We start from the raw sequence: 22,885 nt of genomic DNA on the forward strand, positions 1-22,885 counted from the left end.
AAGTCGGACGCTTAACTGACTGCGCCACCCAGGCGCCCCATGGGATTTATCCTTAATGTATTGAGACAAAGATGATGGAAGGTCTTGAGCAGGGGAATGTCATGTTCTACTTTATATTTTATAAAATAGAACCAGCTGCTATGTGGAGAAGAGGTTGGGCTAAGGTTGAAACAGGGAGACAAATTTGAAGCTTATGGATGTAGTACAAATGAGCAATGATGGTTTGGGGTATGGGTGTGGTGGAGATGAAGAGAGCTAGATGAGTCCACGATGTGTTTGCGAAGTGAAGTCAGTGGGACTTGGCAATGAAAAGGATGACAAGATTGAAGGGAGAAAAAAAGAGGGGTCTAGAAACACTCCTAAGAGTTTGGCTTGAACAAACAGGATGGTTCTGCCATTTACTAAGATGGGCAAGTCCAGGGAGAAGCAGATTGCAGAGAGAAGTTAACTTTCTGTTTTACACATGTTAAGTTTGAGGTGTCTATTAGATAGATATCCTTGGCTCACATTCAAGAGGGCTGTTGGGTGCAAGTGTGGACTTTAGGGAAGAGGTCCAGGCTGGCGCTGGAGGCATTTGGGAGTCACTTACTTATAGTTTCAGGTTCAAAAGAGTCCCTTTGTGCTGAGCTGTAGATAGGAGTCTAAAGTGTTAATTAGTTTTTCCAGCTACATTTGTACCTAATTTCATGACTGTCATTGAGTTGTACCCTCTTACAAAATAAAAAGAAGAAAAGAAAGGAAAGGAAAACCATTTAAAATGTACCATATAAAAACTTAACTTGAGGTCTACTCTGATGATTTGTAACTGTTACAGAGAGATTAAAGTGATCTAAATCATGAAAAACCATATCCCAAGGGTTAGGCATCTATACAAAGTAGACTAATAATCCACTCCATATTTAAAATTTTTTAAATGTTTATTTATTTTTGATACAGAGAGAGACAGAGCATGAGTGGGGGGATGGGCAGAGAGAGAGGGAGACACAGAATCTGAAGCAGGCTCTGGACTCTGAGCTGTCAACACAGAGCCTGACGCGGGGCTTGAACCCATGGACTGTGAGATCATGACCTGAGCCGGAGTCGGACGCTCAACCGACTGAGCCACCCAAGCGCCCCTAATCCACTCCATATTTAGAACTTCATCTGATTCCAGTTTGTGCAGATTATATAGTAAGCATATTAAATATGTAGTTGATAGTAAAACTATGATTTTAACATTAATGGCAATCTTGGGCATGCTAACCGTAATTGACATATCAGTAGTATGCAGTTAAAAATGCTAAAGTTGAATAATACTATTATTTAGGAATTATTTTGCAACAGGGAAGAATCTCATTTCCATTTTTGTCATGGCTATGACTTCAATCACGGTGGCTGTTGTTGTTAGTCAGGAAATGTGAGTTTGCTATTTGTTTGAGTTTTAATTCAAATACAAATGCTAATACAAGTGATAACAGTTTCTCTGAAGGTATTGCTGCCAGTTAGGCAAGGTGTGTGGGAGAAAGACTTGTTTAAAAAGAGTTTTGTTGCTCTAGTTTCCCAGAATATTCTACACATTTGCTGTTTTTTAACCAGCAGCAGGATATATAGATTCATTTCTCTTTAGTTACATGTTCATTTTTTAGTCAATTGTGGTTGTGAACCTAAAGACGTCATTTTACATCTTTCTATCTCTTTGGTGTCATCTCTTACTAAGTGAGCTGATGGATTGGCACAGAGCCATTTTAAACAACCTTAATGTTCTTTTCAGCCCCTCCCTTCCAGTGGAATGTCATCTATCTCATGTGAACCAAATGAATTTTGTTTCATCATTTAGTGTTTTCCGGTTTTGTTCCTCCTCCAGCTATCTCACACCAACTTGGAACATGGCAACACCGGAATCCACTTTTTTTTTTTAATGTTTATTTATTTTGAGAGAGAGAGAGAGAGAGAGAGAGAGAGAGAGGGAGAGGGCAAGGGCGGGGCAGACAGAGGATTCAAAGCAGGCTCTGCGCTGACAGCAGGGAGCCCAATGTGGGGCTCAAACTCATGAACCGTGAGATCATGACCTGAGCTGAAGTCGGATGCTTAACTTACTGAGCCACCCAGGCGCCCCTCCACTTTTTTTTTTCATTTAAATTTTATTTAGTTAACATACAGTGCAATACCGGTTGCAGGAGTAATATTCAGTGATTCATCACTTACATACAACACGCAGTGCTCATCACAAGTGTCCTCCTTAATGCCCATCACCCATCTAGCCCATCCCCCACCCACCTCCCTCTATGAACCCTCAGTTTCTTCTGTCTTTAAGAGTCTCTTGTGGTTTGTTTCTCTCTCTTCTATTCCCTGACCCCCACCTTTCCATATGTTCATCTGTTTTGTTTCTTAGACTCCACATATGAGTGAAATCATATGGTATTTTTCTTTTTCTGTTTGACTTATCCTGTTTAGTGTAATACATTTTGGCTCCATCCATGTCCTTGCAAATGGCAAGATCTCATTCTTTTTTGATGGCTGAGTAATATTCCATTGTATATGTGTACCACATCTTCTTTATCTATTCATCAGTCGATGGACATTTGGGGTCTCTCCATAGTTTGGCTATTGTTGATAATGCTGCTTTAAACATTGGGGTGCATGTACCCCCTTTGAATCTATATATTTTTTTATCCTTTGTGCAATTGCTGGGTCACAGGGTGGGACCCACTTTTGTATGTTCTATATGGATATCCCACAATCGTTCTTGATTATTTGTGGATGATATACTATTTTATAGTTTTGTGGCTCACTATTTATGATAATTCTTATTTATTCAGAAATCCCCCATATTAGTTGCCTATAAGATGTGAAGTTATAGTTAAAGCATGGGATTAAAATATGTCTTTGAACATACTAAATCCTCTCTGTAAGAGTTAGCTAGAAAGGTTATTTGTGCATGAAACCCTTTATATGTGTTTCCTTCCTGAGTTGCCAAAAGGATTTATTTAAAGGAGATTTTATCTGAAGTCAGTCCCTCATATAGGGGTTCTTGGACCACATGGTCTACTCGTGATCTTGGCTGAATCATGTGAGTGTGGCACATTGCCCTTTAGCATCTATCTTAGTTTAGATTGTTCTTCCCCTTAATCAGGAATGAAGATCTTCCCAGAGTGGTTTTCTGCCATATTGTTATTCTACAGTCTTCCACAGTTGTTTGTGTGATAGGGATACTGCACTGTGTACAATGGCAGAACATTTAGAACACCTTTGGATTTTGCATGAGGTCCGAGTTGTGAAGTAGGTGTAACCTATTTTCTAGAGTTCCAAGTCTTCCAACTCCTTCCCTCTCCCCATCTTTCCTTTCCCCCACCTCAGTAGCACCACCTGCCTCTCATTTTCATCCTCAGACACCTCTGGTTCCTAGTTCCTGTTCCTAGACAAAGCCTCTTTGTCCCCATTAAAAGTTGCTGTCAGCAAAGGATCTGAACATATTTATAGATGGTAATAAATGTGTGAATATTGCTTAAAATAGTTGTGTTAAGGAGAGTTTGCACTTTCAAGCCATAAAAAGTCTTAGAGTACAGTGATGAACAGCTGACTGGGCAGTTTCAGGAACAATTGGCACTGTCCTTAGCAGCAGGACTCAGTCACTGCAGACCTCAGTGGACTTCTCTGCCATCCTGTGAGCCTAAGCTCATTTAGTGGACTCTGCCACCAGCTGGGACCTGACCTAAGATGGCTCTGTTGCAATCCCACCCTTGGAAGGCTGTGGGGGAGCCTTAAGTCACTCAGGAGCAATGGCTGGAGATTGTTCCTTGGCAGGATAGTCCAGAGCATTCTAAATAATGATGTAGAACTTGTGATAGTGCACCACAGACTAAGTGGCCATGGTTTTTGTCTCTGGTTTTTGGATGAAAACAAATAAGATGCTGTCCAAGATTCTTGTGAAGAATACGTTATATACATGAGTGCACAGCACCAGAACATCTATATAAATATTCTATTTTCATTTATGTTTTTAAGGACGTTTTACAATAAAACATTTGAATTATTTTGCATACCTCCCTTTCAGCTCCATGTTGTTCATTGGAATTCAGACAAATATCCCAGCTTTGTTGAGGCAGCTCATGAGCCAGATGGACTAGCTGTTTTGGGAGTATTTTTACAGGTGAGAATACACTGATTTCATTTTAAATAATTGATCAGTCATGTTGGATAAAGGGTTTCAGTCATGGAGAAGATAGTCTACCACTTTTAATAGTAAACTCATTCTAACCTTAATGTTTTCCTTTTGCAATTAATATTAAAAATTTATGTATTAATTTATGATTCATCTAATAGCCCACAACTACCTTAGGAGATTTGTCTTCTGTTTCCTCTTATTGTCCATTGATCATTTTTATGTGGGTAGAAACAGCAGCAGCAGCAACAACAATAATAGTAGCAGGAATAACACTAACATTCTGAGAAGAAGATCTTTATTGTAGGCTCTTATTGTAGGTTTTATTGTAGGCTCTTCCTGATTGCACAGTCTTTAGAGATAACAGACAGTCAAGTTCAAGTTCCTGATTCTTGAAGCACTAGTTTTACCACAATGGTTTGTTGTCTCAAACACACTGACCAGTTTTTTAAAAATTTTGTTGTAGTTTCCTTTGTCTAATATTCACATGGGATTAGGCAAGTATCATTGTTACAATATCCGTGGGTGGGTTGGGCTCCCACTGCACCGCATTCTTGCAGGGCGTGCACTTCTGCTTTGCCGCCGACTCTGTGTGTGATGTAACTCGTTGGGGCTGGGACTGGGGGAAGCCCAGGGCAGAAGGGAGGGAGGCATGAATGGCAGCGGCTCCCTCCCTTTGGCCACCAAGTCTGCTGGTGGCAATGGAGTCCAAGTGAAGCAAGAGATTATACTTTCATCCTGAAGGACTTAAAAACTTCAGGTCGATTCAGGACATCCCTAACAATGAAAAGAGTTACATCTATTTTTCTGATGGTTCCTACTCATGACAATATATCGTTTTGGTTAGGACCTCAAATCATTTTAGGTTGAGAATGGGAGATGTTTTCTTTTAATACTTTGATGTCACAAGAGTCTGTTTAGATGTAGGGTCTGAAGGTCACATCTGGTTGAATTGTGCAAGTATTATGGTAGAGTTTCCTAAGCAAGTTTTCTCTTAAGTTAACCTGTACATTAAACCTTCATAAAGCTAAAGAATATGTAGCTGTTACTACTCATTTTAGAATCAAACTTATAATTCAGCCAAGGAGCCCTGTAACATTATCTTGTTATTCACATTCTCTGGCATGCTAAAGCCAGCAGGTAAAAGACAGATTCATTATAGAACAATTACTGTTTGTTCTGGGTTGGCAAAGGTTTTTCAAAAAAAGGGTTAAAAAAAAAGTGACTGGCATGGAGTGAATCAGACCTGTTCTGTTAACAGTAACCATTTCTTTTGAAATTTCATGCTTTCAGATTGGTGAACACAATTCTCAACTGCAAAAGATTACTGACATTTTGGATTCCATTAAAGAAAAGGTACAATAAAATACTATGTGCTAATGACTTGTTCTCTCCTGAATTCTCTTACCTTCTTTTAATAACTTAGACTTTGGACATTGGATATGTTATCTGCTTTGAAGCAGGTTTGGAACACACTTGACCAATAGAGCAGAATTAACCTGTTGCCAAGTGTGTTTTGAAAATTATGAAGGGGTCTTAAATTATCTAAAACCATTACTAGTAAATCTATGCATACTTAGTTTCTCATATTGGAGTTTTGCACAATAAGCATTTAGTTGCAGCACATTTCAAACAAATCTTGTGCTTCTTAAATAAATTTAGGTAATGTGCTGCTTCATGTAAAATTTTTAGATTAAGGCAGATACTTTTTTTAAAGATACAAAGGCAGATACTAAATAATTCCATGAGTTAAAGAATTCCAGTAAAATCGTATTTCATGGGATGTGTGTTTTTTTGAGGTCTGTGTAAAGCTATCCCATTGTAATTTGTAGGAATTCTTTTTTCTCCACTAGGGTAAACAAACTCGATTCACGAATTTTGACCCATTATCTCTGCTTCCTCCGTCCTGGGACTACTGGACATACCCTGGTTCCCTTACGGTCCCACCTCTTCTTGAGAGTGTCACATGGATTGTTTTAAAACAACCTATAAATATCAGCTCTCAACAGGTATGTCACTGCTCAAGGTTGATTCTGATTTACTAGAGGAAACGGGACTGAAACTTTTTTAAAAAATAAAAACCCTGCCCTTAATTTCTGCTGCATTATGAAGCCTATGTTTTCCCTTCATTAATCAGATAGGTGGTTGGACCAGGTAAAACTTGTGTCCCTTTCTTATTTGACCTTCTATGATTAGATGATTTCTCTCCCAGTTGTTAGAAATGCCATGTGCATACAGACACTGAGGAAAGTGAAGTGGCTTTAAAGGCTATAATTGTTTTCTTTTTTGGTCTGAGATATAAACAGGCTGGGATATAAATGAGCAAATCAGGAGAGAGGCTACTCTTTTTTTTTTTAATATGAAACTTATTGTCAAATTGGTTTCCATACAACACCCAGTGCTCATCAAGGGGACTTTCTCCTTTTTGACCTCAGTCCCTAGACCTGCTCCTCCTACAAATTTGACATTCAGAAAGTAAGCAGTGACAACAACAATGGGTCTTTAGGCTTTTGTTGACAGAACTTTTGTGGGGCTGCTTGAGGGACTTAGAGGATTTGCTAAGGCGCTATTTGAGCATTTGCACCCGTGGTGTTTTAGTGAAGACATTTCCTCACTTGTTTTTCTGAAAAACATATTGAGCCCCCACGATAAGCCAAGCAGTCTGCAGGCTCAAGATGTCTTTGGGTCTAGAAACTCTGCTCAGGTCTACAATCTGTGTGACTAACCAATCTGACAGGTGGATGCTATATCTTCTGGGATGCTGTGCTTAGTGGGTTTTATTTTCTTTTTGTTTTCCTACTTGAATTACTTGCTGCAAAATCTGAATAAGAACATAGTCTAATAATTTTTGCAGCTGATAAAGCACTTCTATTTTGGGCTAGCCCACCTTCCTAGCTGTTTATTTTTTTCCCCCAATCAAAGACTAGAGCTGGTTCACCTTTTCCAAGGTCATGTCAGATAACATTTCTCCTTGGCATGTTGAACAGATCCAACTTCTGTTGGCCTTGTCTTTAGGATTAAAGCCAAATAATACTCTGGAACATACTAATTAAAACGTTTTGTGAAAGTTGGGATTGAAGTCCAGAGTTTGACTGACATGGAAATTCCTGCGACTTTTTCCAATCATGAATAAGGTGCATTGTGTCATAAGAAAAAAGACCTGTCACTGATTCAGTGGCCTTAGTAATGGAGTACATTTTTCTTTCCTTCATGTGTTAAACTGTTTACTTTTGCATTCCTCTGTTAAATTTGAACAAGTTAACAGTAGGAATTGATAAATTATAATAGAAAGGTAGTAATAATAGGAGCTCATGTTCTTCCTCATGGTTTTTTTTTTATTTTTTTTCAACATTTATTTATTTTTGGGACAGAGAGAGACAGAGCATGAACGGGGGAGGGGCAGAGAGAGAGGGAGACACAGAATCGGAAACAGGCTCCAGGCTCTGAGCCATCAGCCCAGAGCCTGACGCGGGGCTCGAACTCACGGACCGCGAGATCGTGACCTGGCTGAAGTCGGACGCTTAACCGACTGCGCCACCCAGGCGCCCCTCTTCCTCATGTTTTAAGGATATTTTTATTTCTTAAAGCCACTTGGAAAATAACTTTTTAAAATCCACCTGCCATTTGGAAGAGAATATGTTAAAATATATAATTTAGTTCCTTAAAATGCATAAGACTAACCTAAACAAAATGACTCGCTGTAGGGGCACTTGGGTGCTTCAGTTGGTTGAGTGTCTGATTCTTGATTTCTGCTCAGGTCATGATCTCACATGAGATCGAGTCCTGCCCTGGGTTCCACACTGAATGTGGAGCCTTGTTGAGATTCTCTATCTCTCTGTCTGTTCCTCCCCTGCTCTGGTGCTTGTGCTCTCTCTCTCTCAAAATAAATAAACAAACATTAAAAAAAAATGACTCACTGTAAAGTTAGGAATTGTGACTAGCTGTGGATACACTGCTGTATCTTATTTAGGTCTCAATTAATTAATATTAAGTATTAATGGGGTATTTATATGGTAGAATATATAAAATAATAGCTATATTTTAGAGCTTTAGTATGAATGATAATTCACTGTGATCTACTTACATTCACTTAAATCTATAGTAGGAGTACTTTCAGACATTTTCTAATCAGATGGACATGATTATCTGGGTAATAATCTACATTTTTATAATATGACATTATGGTGATTTTAAGAGTTAAAGAATGAAGCAAAAGATATTTTAAAAGTCCAATCCCAGTCTAACCATGAGAAAAACATCAGACAAAGCCCAAATGAGGGACATTCTACAAAACAGCAGGTCAGTGCTCCTCAAAACTGTCAAGGTTATCAAAAGCAAGGTAAATCTGAGAAATTGTCATCAAGAATGCTGAAGGAAATATGACTACCAAGTGTAATGCTGTTTCCTGGTGAGATCCTGGAACAGAAAAAGGAAATCTTAATAAAGGATGGACCGCAGTTAATGGTAACATATTAATATCGGTTCACCAATTGTGAAAAATGTACCATGTAATGTAAAATATTAATAATGGGGGAAATTCAGTATGAGGTATATGAGAACTACTCATACAATCTTTTTAATAATTCTGTAAATTCAGAACTGTTCTAAAATAAAAGGTTATTTAAAAAAAATCTAAAGCCTGAGAGTGTCAAGATGATTATTCAGTTATCTGTTTCCTATAAAGTAAAATGAATATGTCTTTTGTGTATACCACTTGAGAGTTACTTTCCAAACGATAATTTTTAATCTCAACTTCAGCAGCTGTTTATTTTTGAAGTCCCTGAGGCACATTGTTTTATTTATTTTTCAATTCTACCATATAATGTCACTAGCCATGAAGATTAAATTCTTTTTTTAGTGAGTTAGTGCCAATTTTTTTTTCTAGGTCTTTCTACTGCTATTTCTTGCCAAGTCACTGTTTGACCAAAAAGGCAAATCAGACAGTTTTCATTTTCTTTTATTTGATTCAAGCCCATTTCTGTCCCCAGAGTCACTTATTGAAATGCTTGATTTAACTGCCAGGCCAGTAAACAGATATGCTGTTTTCAGATAGTTTTGATAACAGATCCATCATTCTCTTTGGAAGACTAAGCTAACTTTTCTGCCAAGTTTCTTAGGGTTATCCTAAATTATCTAAATTGGCTTACTCATCTGCTGAATTCAGTGTGCAGAATACTTGGTTTTAATTCTTTGCTCTATTTTTTTAAAAAAATCTCTCTTATTTGTTACGATCTTTGCATACAATAAAATTCATGAATTTTAGTGTGCAGTTGATTTTGTTATTGTATATTACTGTGCAGCAACCACTAGATCAAGATATGAAACAGATCACTTGGCCCGAAAATTCTCTTGCGCTCTAGCTCCTTCCTCAATCATGGCTCTGGGCAGTCTTTGAGATGCTGTTCCTAGGATTCTGCCTTTTCTAGAATTTTATTTAAATGGAATAAGACAGTACATAGATTTTTGCATTTCTACTTAGCATAATGTTTTTAAGATTCACTGACTCTTACTAGTAATATTCTATGATATGGATATACCACATTATTTTATTTTTTTATCAGTTTATTTTTTTTATTATATGATATTTATTGTCAAATTAGTTTCCATACAACACCCAGTGCTCATCCCAAAAGATGCCCTCTTCAATGCCCATCACCTACCCTCCCCTCCCTCCCACCCCCCATCAACCCTCAGTTTGTTCTCAGTTTTTAAGAGTCTCTTATGCTTTGGCTCTCTCCCACTCTAACCTCTTTTTTTTCTTCCCCTCCCCCATGGGTTTCTGTTAAGTTTCTCAGGATCCACATAAGAGTATATACCACATTATTTTAAAATCTATTTACCAATTGATGGACATTTGGGTTGCTTCCAGTTTGGGGCTATTATGAATAATAGCTATCCATATTTGGGTGTTAGGAATAATTGTCATATATTTTTTGTGGACACGTTTTCACATTTTGTGGCAATACCTAACAACTAGATTTACTAGATCATGTGGTAAATTCATGTTTAATTCTCTAAGGTACTGCCATATTGTTTAAAAAAATTTTTTTTAATGTTTTTATTTTATTTTTGAGAGAGAGAGAAAGAGAGACAGAGAGAGAGAGACAGAGAGACAGACAGACAGAATTTGAAGCAGGCTCCAGGCTCTAAGCTGTCAGCACAGAGCCCTATGTGGGGCTTGAACTCACAGACTATGAGATCATGACCTGAGCCGAATCAGACACCTAACTAGCTGAGCCACCCAGGCACACCTGCCATCTTGTTTTTTAATGTGGCTGTTCCATCTTCCATTCTCACCAACAATATATGAGATTTCTAGCTCTTCCACATCCTTGTCAGCAGTTAGTGTTGTCAGTCTTTTTAACTTTAGCCATTCTAGAGGTTATATGTGATTTCTTTTTTTTTTTTTTTAATTTTTTTTTTCAACGTTTATTTATTTTTGGGACAGAGAGAGACAGAGCATGAACGGGGGAGGGGTAGAGAGAGAGGGAGACACAGAATCGGAAACAGGCTCCAGGCTCTGAGCCATCAGCCCAGAGCCTGACGCGGGGCTCGAACTCACGGACCGCGAGATCGTGACCTGGCTGAAGTCGGACGCTTAACCGACTGTGCCACCCAGGCGCCCCGGTTATATGTGATTTCTAATTTGCATTCATCTGATGACTAGTAATGTTGAGCATTTTTCATATGTTTATTGACTACGTATATCTTTTTTTGGTGAAATACCTGTTCAAATCATCTTTTCCTTTTTGAATTGCGTTTTGTCTTTTCATTATTGAATTGCAAAAGTTCTTTATACAATCAGGATAAAGCCCTTTTTAAAATACATGTTCTGCAAAGTTTTCTCCCAGTTTGTTGCTTGCCGCCCCATTTTTAAAACTATGTCTTTTGAAGAGCAAAAGTTCTTAATCTTGATGTAATTCATTTTTATCAACTTATTCCTTATAATCTGTGCTTTTGATGACCTGTTTAAGATTTCTTAAATCTAACTATATGCCTCTAAATATTTTTTTCATACTTTAATAGTTGTAGCTTTTACATTTAAGTTTTTGATGACTTATGAGTTGAACTTTTATGTATCCTGCACCCCATTTTCTCATTCCTTTCCTTCTGATATTTCAATTATGCATACTTTAACCTTTTAATATCATCTAACACATTCCCAAGGTTCTATTTTTTTAAAATAATTTTTTAATCTCTGTTCTTCACCAGGGATAATTTCTACTTATTTATATTCAAGTTCATTTGCTCTTTCCTCTGTCATGTCAATTTGACTATTAAGTCTATCTAGTTAATTTTTTTGTTTTAGCAATTCTATATTTTAGTTCTAAAATTTTATTTGGTTCTCTTTTATTATATCTATTTTTCTTCTGAGACTTACCACTACTCTGCTAAGATTTCTCAAGCATTAAAATGATGCTTTGTTTAACATATGACCCTCAGGTAGTTAAAATACTCATTTAAAAATCCTTGTAAATTCAGGGGCCCCTGGGTGGCTCAAGTTGGTTAAGCGTCCAACTTTAGCTCAGCTCATGATCTCGTGGTTTGTGAGTTCGATCCCCACATTGGGCTCTGTGCTGACAGCTCAAAGCCTGCTTCAGATTCTGTGTCTCCCTCTTTCTCTGCCCCTCGCCTGCTCACACACTCTCTCTCTCTCTCTCAAAAATAAATAAACATTAACAAAAAACTTAAAAGTTAAAAAAAATTCTTGTAAATTCCTAATTTGGTTCATCTTGGGTGTGACCCTGTTGATGTTGTAAATAACTTTGCTTATGTCACTCCATAAGCAATGGAGTTGCTTTTTTGGAGAAGGTGTTCCATTTTCTTGCCTCTTGACATGTTAAGTAATTTTTTATTGTATTCTAGACGTGATGAACATTAAGTTGTGGACATTCTGGATTCAGTTACTTTCTCTGATGAGCACTTTTTCCTCTGTGCTAGCAGGTAATTTTTTGGGTAGGGCTTGAACTTCAGGTTTTCGTTCTCATGCAGCAGCTCTGGTCTCAGTACAGCCATGTGTGGTTCTTGGGTGTAGAGTTGATGACCCTCTCTGCCTCTATCCTTGTAACACCAGTGTGCTCCATTGCACTGTGTGCACCTTGCAGACTCTTCTCAGCTCCAGGTGAAAAACTGGAAATTGGAACTCACTTATAGAGCTCCCATCTCTCCTTCAAGTGAGCATAAACTCCCCACCTGAGTCCCTCTGCTTCTGTTCACTCTCCAGTACCTATGACTAGTTGCTTTTTGTATTACATCTGGGTTTTAGCATTGTTTTCCACAGGGAGGTTGTCTGCAGTCCAGCATATCTGGAAGCAAAGTTCTAACATCCTTTTTAAATAGTAAAATGTTATATTTTGTAATTAATGATAATGATCTAGGAATAGTTTTCTTAGCTTCTGCATCTTTAGGCTAAATGTGAAATGGGGAAAGAATCCATTTGCTTGAACATTGATTTTGACTTGATATAAAACTGTGTATAGTTAGCTTTGAAATTAAAGTTCTAAATTATAGGAGACAGTACAAGCCAATTTTAGAATCGTTTAATAATTGCTAATTCTTATAGGGCATAATACACAAAATTACAAAGAAGTGTTAAAAATGTCCCTTATCCTCAAGTAGTTTGTAATCTGATAGACAAGATAAAATAAATGCATAAGAAAGGATATCACAATGTCTGTGCTTGGTACGTAAGAGATATAAAGTGTTAGGATGTTTAAAAAAGGAGAGACTATTTTATTGGAAAAATCAGGAAAAGACTTCATGAAAGAGCTGACATCTGGTCTAGGGAAAATGTGGTGACTGGTTCGAAGTAGTAAAGGAAAGGGAGCAATTTCAAGATGGAACACCATAAATAAGGCAAGTAAAGGAAGTACAGAAGATATGTGGGCAACTTTGTACCTGAACTTCTCAAGCTTTAGAGTATACAACAGTTACCTGGGGAAGCTTACCAAAACGTTGACCCTTGGGCCTTATCAGAATTTCTGATTCAGAAGGTCTGGGGTAGAGTTCAGCAACCTGAAGTGTTACAAATCACCCCAAAGTCTTTTCATTCAGATGCTCTGGAGCCACCCTTCATAAAACTGGCTTAGAGCAGAACCTGTGTGTGGTCATAATTGGAGATAATCTAGTTAGTTAGAACCCGGTGATTCAGAAGCCAGGCTAATAAGTTTGTTTTGGGGGTCTTATTAGAGGTAGAAATATTACACATTTTAGAATTATATTTTGAAATATTTACACCTGAAACGATATGATGTTCAGAATCTGCTTCAATCTTATCCAGTTTGGGCAGGATGGGAGGTGGAAAGAGAATGAATGAGAATATGGGTGAAATGAAATTGGCTGTGTTAATGGTTGTTGAAGCTGGGTGATGGGTTTGTGGTGGTTTATTATGCTGCCCTTTCTACTTTTGTGTATGTCGGAAAGTTTGCATAATAAAAACTTAATGAAAAGACATTAGGGGAAAATAGGGGGGGAAAAGAGATGCAGTAGTGGTTAGTTAGTATATGACTTATCTGCCAGACGGCTTATTTATTGAAACTTCCTAGCTGTCCCTCAAGTTCCTCATCTTTAAAGTGGGGATAATAGTATATCATTGATTAAATGAGATATGTATGTAAAGCACTTAGCACATTACCTGGCCTACCATATTCTGTAAGAGATTTTATTTTCATTATTATCCAGCTTTGGCAGGCAGTGGAGTGCCATTAGACATTTGAGCACTGGAGTGACATAAGCAAAGTTATTTACAAAACATTAGAAGAGAGTATTTCTGCTTGCTGGGCTTGCTATATAAGGACATTAAAATTTGAGTATTAGAGCCAAGAAAAATAGCAAAACAGGTCATACCCACCTCAGACATCAGGCTGATCTGTGGAGACTGCTGCCAGGACCCCTGCAGATGCTATGAGCCTTAGTGACAGAGTGGCCGATTCTCTGTCTGCAAGAAGCCTGGGGTCCGGAAGGCAAGGAGACTGGTAGGGGCCAGCCAAGGATGTGCATTTTCTTGTGCAGAGCCAAGAAAAGCAAATCTGAGCAGACACTGGCAGATGTAGGTCTACCTAGCTGGGCAAAGCGATTGGGAGGGAGATGCAGAGCCAAAAAGGTCAGGGGTTTGGTGAGACATCAGGATAGGTTCAGAGAAAGATCTAGAGTAAATTCCAGTTTTACACCATGAGGTCAAGGTGTTGCAGAGGTAGGGAGCCATGATCAACTTGCAGAGGAGTTATAAGGAGGATGGGCGAGATAAATAAAGCCCAGGTTTTCAGAGGAATCAGCAGTTTCACTGGGGAGGCAAGTCATGTTGGCCAAGGCCAGCGAGTGGGTGCCCTGATTCCAGATTCCAGATTCCTGCACAGACACCTGGAGAGGTCACTCCGGACAAACCTGATCCGCATGGTCTGGGGAAAAGCCTGGGTGTCTTCCCTATGGCTCCAGAGTTTAGATTTTATTTTCCTCTGCTGCTTGACTTCACCAGACAATTATTCAAGTCTCATCTGGCTTTAGCTATAATTTGGTCTAATGAAATATGAGTAACAGTTAAGTTGTAAATATTTGTCTTGCCCATATCTATACCTCTTAAAATACACCTTGGGGCGCCTGGCTGGCTTGGTCAGTGGAGCATGTGACTCGTGATCTCAGGGTGGTGGGTTTGAGCCCCACGTTGGTTGTAGAGATTACTTAAAAAATAAAATCTTACAAAAATAAATAATAAAAGACACCTCAAAGTATCATTTGTGGAGAGACCTGGCTGCTTGTATATGATGCATGAACTTATCTCCGTGGACTGTGGTTACAAACTGTTGCCTGCTTATTGTGGAGCACCTCTGTCACCTCTGCCTCCCATCCCGGCCAGGGCTGTGCAAGAAATATTTTAGGCTTCAGTTAGAGATGCGGGAAGTACGGATCCCACTACTTCTCTGCCATGTAGGCCCACATCCTTTTAGGCTTCAGTTAAATGATGATGACAGAAACTTAATAGATGTATCCTAGTCTGAATCTACTTGACTCTGCGATTAGGTGACTAACTCGGCTTAGACAATGGAGGCTTTCATTCTCAATAATGTAATAATTAGTCTTTGCTGAAGCAGAGCAGCAAAACAAACACCCAAAACTTACTTGTGTTAATTGACAATGTATTTTAGATGAACATTTTTGTGACAGTAGAATTATTCAGTTAGCAGTCTTCATTTTACTACTGTAGACCAGTGCTAAATCTTGATAAAAAATATTAAATCACCAAGGAATTGGTGAATAATTTATAAATCCTGCTTATAATAGAAAACTTTTCAGCAATTAAAAGTAGTGACATAGGGGTGCCTGGGTGGCTCAGTTGGTTAAGTGTCTGACTCTTGGTTTCTGCTCAGGTCATGATCTCATTGTCTCATGAGTTCAAGCCCCACATCAGGCTCTGTGCTGACAGTACAGAGCCTGCTTGGGATTTTCTCTCTCTCCCTCTCTCTCTGCCCCACCCCTACTCACACTGTCTCTATGTCTCTCAAAATAATTAAATAAACTTAAAAAAATAGTGACATAGATTTATGTTTATTGACAGGCAAGATATCTAAGATATATATTAATTTAAAAAATAAAGTTTAAAAAGAGCATGGTAGTTGAGCCTATTTTTGTAATAAAACACGTTGTGTGTACATGCATGTGTGCTCATGTGTTTATATAAAGAAAAACATCTGGAAGGATATAGTCCATAATGTTAACTGTGATCATGTCTTGTGATTACTAGTAACTTCTGTTTTCCTTTTGATGCTTGTATATTGTATGAAGTTTGTAAGATAAGTAAACATTTTTTGTAATAAGAAAAATTAAGCTCTTTTGATGAGAAATATGCCTATCCCAGTTAAATTGTATTTAAACATTATCAGAGGTTGAAGGGTACTAGATGTTTACCACGGTTGTTGTTTCCAAGGCTCAAGTATGGTGAGGACAAAATAATTGTTTCAGGAAAACAGTACTTAAAAGATCAAAATTCCATAGGATGAGGACCACAAGGTTCCTGTGCGAATTGAGGCCATGTTGTGCCGGAATACTGATAAGCGTCCATTGTAATTCCAAGAGTTGGAAGACAGCTATTGAAGGAATATAATCCAATGCATTACTTTATAGATGAAGTAACTGAAGGCTAGAGCTCAAGGTCACACAACTGGTCTGTACCAGGCCCAGAACTGGGACCTAGCCTTGAAAGCCAGTGCAGTGACCTTTCCACTGTCCTTCTGTGACTTGGTAGGTGACATTCTCTGATTCCTAGATATGGACTCTTTGAACCACATTCTAGATGTTGTTTCCTCATATTACTTTCATCTCCAGATAAAGAATGCTTATGTACTTAAGTTTTTGAACCCATAGGTATTTGTATAGTGGTGAGAACTTAGTAGAAGTATTGTTTTATTATATATATGACTCATAATTTAGAACACTTTTACTGCAGTATTTTAGTTCCTGGTAAGGGAAAGGTTATATATGACTTTTTTTAATGTTTATTTATTATTAATTTTGAGAGAGAGAGAGAGAGAGAGAGAGAGAGAGAGAGAGAGAGAGAGAACACCAGCAGACGGGAGGCAGAGAGAGAGGGGAGAGAGAATTCCAAGCTGGCCTGACATGGGGCTCTATCTTACAACTGTGAGATCATGACCTGAGCCGAAATCCAGAGTCAGACACTTAACTGACCAAGCCACCTAGGTGTCCCTGCAGGTGTGACTTTCTATGCTGAAACGAACTCTTCTCTTGTTTTCAACAGCTGGCCACATTCCGCACTCTCCTTTGTACCGCGGAGGGCGAAGCAGCAGCTTTTCTGTTGAGCAATCACCGTCCGCCACAGCCTTTGAAGGGCCGAAAAGTGAGAGCCTCTTTCCATTAAAGGTTGTCACCAGTCGACCACCCCAAACAAGTCGGTGGAGAAAAAAACAAAACACAAAAATCTCCAGTAACAGTTCTTTCCCAGGATTCTGGTTTACAGGTACCATATGGCTGCTGTCAGCTTCAGTACCACAAAGATCAGATCTCTTTAATCAAACTAATAACTTAACTCATCTGTCTCAGATTTTCCCTCATGGGTATCCAAACAGGAAACATTGTTTGATGTGTGTTAAAGCCCATGAAGTGCATCTACTTCAACCTGTGTGAAAACATGGCAGGCATCACAAATCTCAGAATGTATTAAGATTTTCCCCTTGCCCTAGAGATTGAATCAGTCATCTCTCTCAGTGATGTTTGGTGAAAAATTTAAATTCTTTTCCAGAATGATAAGATTGTGATATCTTTTTCTACACAAATGAGTCAGCTTGCTGTCTTGTTATCATTCCAATTCATAAAAAGTCGATAATACTTCCTTTTAAAGTGAATTTTTGTTTTGATTATGTTGTCGATTCTCATCGCATGGTACCTTTAATAGAATGAACAATATGAGTACTCGGGGGGGTAGGGGTGGGGGTGGGGATATAACTCCTTACTCTGTCTATTTCACAGCTCAAAATGAACCGATACCATTTTGGCAAGGAATTCCTCTGGATATAAATGACTGTTTAAACTTTAATGAGTTTTGCCCTATATCACAGTCATGCAGTAATGTTAATGATAAACTGGTTAATAATTGATTAGATACAGTGCTTGCCCAATGTATAGACATGGTTTGAGACTAACAGATTGTAGGGTACCACACAGGTGGAGCGCCCCAAGGGTATGATGGATGGGTCGCCTGCTTTCCTCCTATGTTTTGGCAACAGAGCAGCAAACAGTCCCGTGAAGGTTAGTATGTCAACTGGTGAAAAACATTTACCCGGGCCTCGTATGAATGTACAATGAGTCTACAAACCCTGCAACCCATTTCCTTGGCAATGTCCCTCAATCTCCCCTTTGATACATGTCCCTCAATCTCATAAGTAATTTTTTAAATTGGCTTCTGATATTCATTTTAATCTATTGTCTCTCATATATTTTTGTTTGTTTTTGGTGAAGGAGGATGGTGGAAGTCCTTTTACTCTCTCTGGTACAAATGGAGCGACACTAAGCATTAATCACATTAAGACTTGAACACATGGTACACTTCTGTCCTCGAGAGAAGTTTAGCTGAGTTTCCTTGATTTTATTAATTTGTGTCACACACCGCTTCTCCTCCAGATGTAGATTTTAATAATTCAAATTATTCTGCAGTAGTCTTCTTGATAGGATCACTGAGAATCAGTAAGTTGTGTAATAATGCTGTACTTGGTTGCAGAAGGTAATCTCCTGAAGACTAATGTGGATATTGGTCATTTTTGTTTTCCCCCATCTAGCTTACGCTTCACAGGAGCTTGCCATCTAGTAAATATTTAACGAACTGAATGTTTTAAAACGTTTTATTTGATATCTTTGGTAATTATCTTGCCGCTTGGGATTAAATACATTATAAGTTAATGTAACAAGTAAAATGTAAGTTATCTCTTAAAAATGGTTTCCTTTTAAAGGCATGATTATTAAATCTACCTGTGTCACCAGATGTTTTAATGGCTTTAAAAATACCAGTGTTGAATGGTAAAGTGTTTCTTTAGTTTGGAAGGACATGTTGTAAAGTATCCTAGTCAGAGAAAGAAGTCTGTTTCCTCAGAAAAAGTAATGTTCTGTTTGAAGGGGTATATCATGGGGAGTGTAACTACTTTGCATGAGAGTTATTACTTTGTAATTTATGGTTTCTGCTACAGTATTGCATCGGTTCTATGTTACAAATTGGACTTTAGTAGACTAAAAAAGTCTACACAGCACTGATTATCTTGAAGATTGTGAATTTATTTATCTCTTAGGGGGAAAAGGTCTAAGTGTGTGTTGAAGTTGTTGATCTCTTAACAAGATTAAAGAGTTGTAAATACTAATATAGATCTCTTTTGTTTCCCATACGTGTATTGGATTTATGTTTATTAAGCACTTTGCATTTTAATTTAAGTTGAATCCAACCACAATAAGGAAAATGAGACAAACTTTGAACTGTATTAGGGACTTGTATATGCAAGACACAGAATGAGATTCGATTTTTACATTTCTTTTTTTTTTTTTTTAATTTTTTTTTCAACGTTTTTATTTATTTTTGGGACAGAGAGAGACAGAGCATGAACGGGGAAGGGGCAGAGAGAGAGGGAGACACAGAATCGGAAACAGGCTCCAGGCTCTGAGCCATCAGCCCAGAGCCTGACGCGGGGCTCGAACTCACGGACCGCGAGATCGTGACCTGGCTGAAGTCGGACGCTTAACCGACTGCGCCACCCAGGTGCCCCTACATTTCTTATTTAGAAGATAATCTCAAACTCACAGAAAAAAATGCAAACACAGTACATTGTTTTCTGAATTATTTGAGAGTAAGCTGCCAACCTGCTTCTCCATCTTGCTACAGATTTTAATTTATATTTTCTACAAGTGAGGACATTGTCCTACATGGTTGCAACATGGCTAAAACGACCATGAAATTAATATTGCTTTATTATTACCCCCAATCTATTTGAGAAAAACTTGTTCATTTAGTTGTCCAGTTTCCTTCAGTTGGAAACGATCCTCCAGTCTTTTCTTGGTTTTATGACCTTGACACTTTTGACGATTATAAGCCAGTTATTTTATAGAACGTCCCCCAACTTGGGTTTGTTCAAGGTTTCCTACGATTAGATACAGGTTATGCATGGTTGGCAGGAGTATCAGAAAAGCAGTGTTGCATGCTGTGCTCTTCTCGTTTCATCCTATCAGGCAACCAATTGTGATTTTTTTTCTCTTATGGAGAATATTCACTTTCATCACTTAAGACAGTGTCTGCTAGGTTTCTCCACTGCAAAGTTGTTTACCCTTTGTAATTAACATATTTGTGTGAGGATGTGTTTTGAGACCACATAAATATTAGTTGATTTATTAAGGACTTAGCAATTCCTAATTTATTCAGTCACTTATCATTATTACTATTATATTATCACTAATACCTTATCTATTTATTCTCATTCACAAATTTTTTTAAATTTTTTTAATGTGTATTTATTTATTTTTATTAACTTGTTTTATTTTTTATTTTTTAAAATTTACATCCAAATTAGTTAGCATATAGTGCAACAATGATTTTAGGAGTAGATTCCTTAGTGCCCCTTACCCATTTAGCCCATCCCCCCCTCCCACAACCCCTCCAGTAACCCTCAGTTTGTTTTCCATATTTATGAGTCTCTTCTCTTTTGTCCCCCTCCCTGTTTTTATATTATTTTTCTTTCCCTTCCCTTATGTGCATCTGTTTTGTCTCTTAAAGCCCTCATATGAGTGAAGTCATAGGATTTTTGTCTTTCTCTGATTAATTTCACTTAGCATAATACCCTCCAGTTCCATCCATGTAGTTGCAAATGGCAAGATTTCATTCTTTTTGATTGCCAAGTAATACTCCATTGTATGTGTGTACCTCATTTTCTTCATCCATTCATCCATCGTTGGACATTTGGTCTCTTTCCATACTTTGGCTATTGTTGATAGTGCTGCTATAAACCCAGGGGTGCATGTGTCCCTTCGAAATAGCACACCTGTATCCCGTAGATAAATGCCTAGTAGTGCAACTGCTGGGTCATAGGGTAGTTCTATTTTTAGTTTTTTGAGGAGCTTCCATACTGTTTTACAGAGTGGCTGCACCAGTTTGCATTCCCAATTTCATATTTATTTTTGAGAGAGAGAGGGAGACAGAACATGAGCAGGGGAGGGGCAGAGAGAGAGGGAGACACAGAATCTGAAGCAGGCTCCAGGCTCTGAGCTGTCAGCACAGAGCCTGACGTGGGGCTCCAATTCACAGACTGTGAGATCGTGACCTGAGCTGAAGTCAGACGCCCGACTGACTGAGCCACCCAGGTGCCCCCAAATTTTTCTTGATTTGCCCAGTGGGAGCACCTTCAAGATGACTTCTGTGTCCTTTTGACATGTCCCTGTTTGCTTACTTTCTGAAAGCAGTTTGACATGTCTGGCTCATCTCATTCTTTCCCTTTCCTAGTCCTAGGATCTACCATTTCTCCAAAGGGACCCTGCTAGTATTGAGAAAACCAGTCTGGGTACTAGATGATCTCACTGCTATTGGAATGTCACTACTTCTAGGTCCTCTCCATGGACAGAAGTTGGGAATGTGTACACACACATGTTCATACATGCACACATACATCATGTGTATATACAGCTTCAACACTGGTATTTCTATATTTATCTGTGTTAGGAAACATGATTTCACACTCATATGTCCAATTTCTGTCCAACTGCAAGTTTCATTCTAGTTCTCCATTTCTGTATTTGTAATTCTCTTTTCCAAAAGTAAGAAACCAGGCTTCCATTATCCTCAACACATTTATTTATTTGACCAATTCTTCTGTATGTAACCATATTCCATCACCACCTGCAGCCTCTCACCCCCACATTGCATGGATGCCCTTCTCACTCAGCTTGGGCTGTGATGTCCTGTGCTGGGCTGCCTGGACCCCGAAAGGGAAGGGAAAGGAAGGGAAGGGAGAAGAGCAAGAGCACATTTTGAAATACTATGGGTATTTCATAATACTCCATGGGTATTTCAAATGGGCTGTTCATAGGGAAGTCCTTTATTTCTAACACAAGGTTATTGAAAATGTAGCTTTACCTATACACATTTCATCATAAGTGACAATGGAGTAGAATATTTTGTAAAAGCCTTTTAATACCTTTGGAGTGGGACTGCAGAAAATGTAGGCCAAGGAATAGTGGTCTCATTATGGAGGGTGGGAAGCCATCCCGGCCCATGAATAACTACCCCAACTTGCTCCTGTTTCAAATTCTGAAGAAGATTAATTTTTTTATATTAAGATTTCAATACCCATTGAAATGCAAACTCCTCTCAGTGGATAATTGTTTAAGTTGCCACCAGTCATTTCTACTTCAAGGTAACTGATCTTTGCATGGTGGGTTTTGGTGGGAATAATGTCTTTGATGGAAGAATGTGAACATGGTACCAGAGAGCCAATGATCTGAGTGTTCACATAATCGAGGTGAATTTGAACCACATCACAATGTTGCCTACATGTCTCATTCTTACCTGTACCCTGACACCTCACACCAAGGACTGATGTATAGCAATGAACAGAATGCATTAGTTCGTGCTTTATTGCATTAGTTCACGTAGATGGGCATATCTACAAAATAGATGAACAGAAACAATTTCCAATTAACTGTGGAGGAACTAGTGATGAGGCTTTGTTAGAGGATACCTCAGAAGTTTACAAGAAGTTTATGCACCGTGACCCTGTTGAATTAAGATTCGATGTGTTTGCTCTTTTTGCAGCATAGCTTAATAGTGGAAACATCAAATGTTGAATTTTTGTAACAAAAATTAAATTTATGCTGCTATACACTAACTCAGAAATTTGGGTGTTTTATTAACTCGACTGAGTAAATTTTATGTGAGTTAAACTTTGACTTAAAAAAGTTTATCGAATTGAATTACTTGCAGATTTTTCTGTTGTGGCTCAAACTCACCTGTACCTTCCTAAAGAGGAATTAATAACAAGCAGAGATCCCCTACCTCCTGTTATGGGCTAAGGAAAGTCTTCTTGCCTGAAGGTCTTCAACATTCCTACCAGTGTAAATCATCTGGTGAAAGAAAGTGGGTATTTTCACTTCCTTAATTAGGGGTGCCTTGGATACTCAGTAGGTTGAGCATCTGACCCTTGATTTTGGCTCAGGTCAATGATCTCAGGGTTCATAGGATAGAGCCCCATGTCGGGCTCTGTGCTGGGTGTG

At 38.4% G+C, this 22,885-nt stretch overlaps 1 protein-coding gene across 2 annotated transcripts in view; it reads left to right on the top strand.

The window, feature by feature from the left end:
* Positions 1 to 19,105, top strand: part of CA13 (carbonic anhydrase 13) — a 49,624-nt gene extending 30,519 nt beyond the window's left edge. For both annotated transcript variants that reach the window (XM_043601298.1, XM_043601299.1), the window contains exons 4-7: positions 4,034 to 4,129; positions 5,435 to 5,497; positions 5,995 to 6,150; positions 16,890 to 19,105. In XM_043601298.1, coding sequence (XP_043457233.1) covers positions 4,034 to 4,129; positions 5,435 to 5,497; positions 5,995 to 6,150; positions 16,890 to 17,009 — 435 coding nt within the window. In that variant the 3' untranslated portion in view covers positions 17,010 to 19,105. The remainder of the gene's footprint in view (positions 1 to 4,033; positions 4,130 to 5,434; positions 5,498 to 5,994; positions 6,151 to 16,889) is intronic.
* The last annotated feature ends 3,780 nt before the right edge of the window (positions 19,106 to 22,885 follow it).

Source organism: Prionailurus bengalensis, chromosome F2, assembly GCF_016509475.1.
Source record: "Prionailurus bengalensis isolate Pbe53 chromosome F2, Fcat_Pben_1.1_paternal_pri, whole genome shotgun sequence".
In the NCBI taxonomy this organism is placed as follows: domain Eukaryota; kingdom Metazoa; phylum Chordata; class Mammalia; order Carnivora; family Felidae; genus Prionailurus; species Prionailurus bengalensis.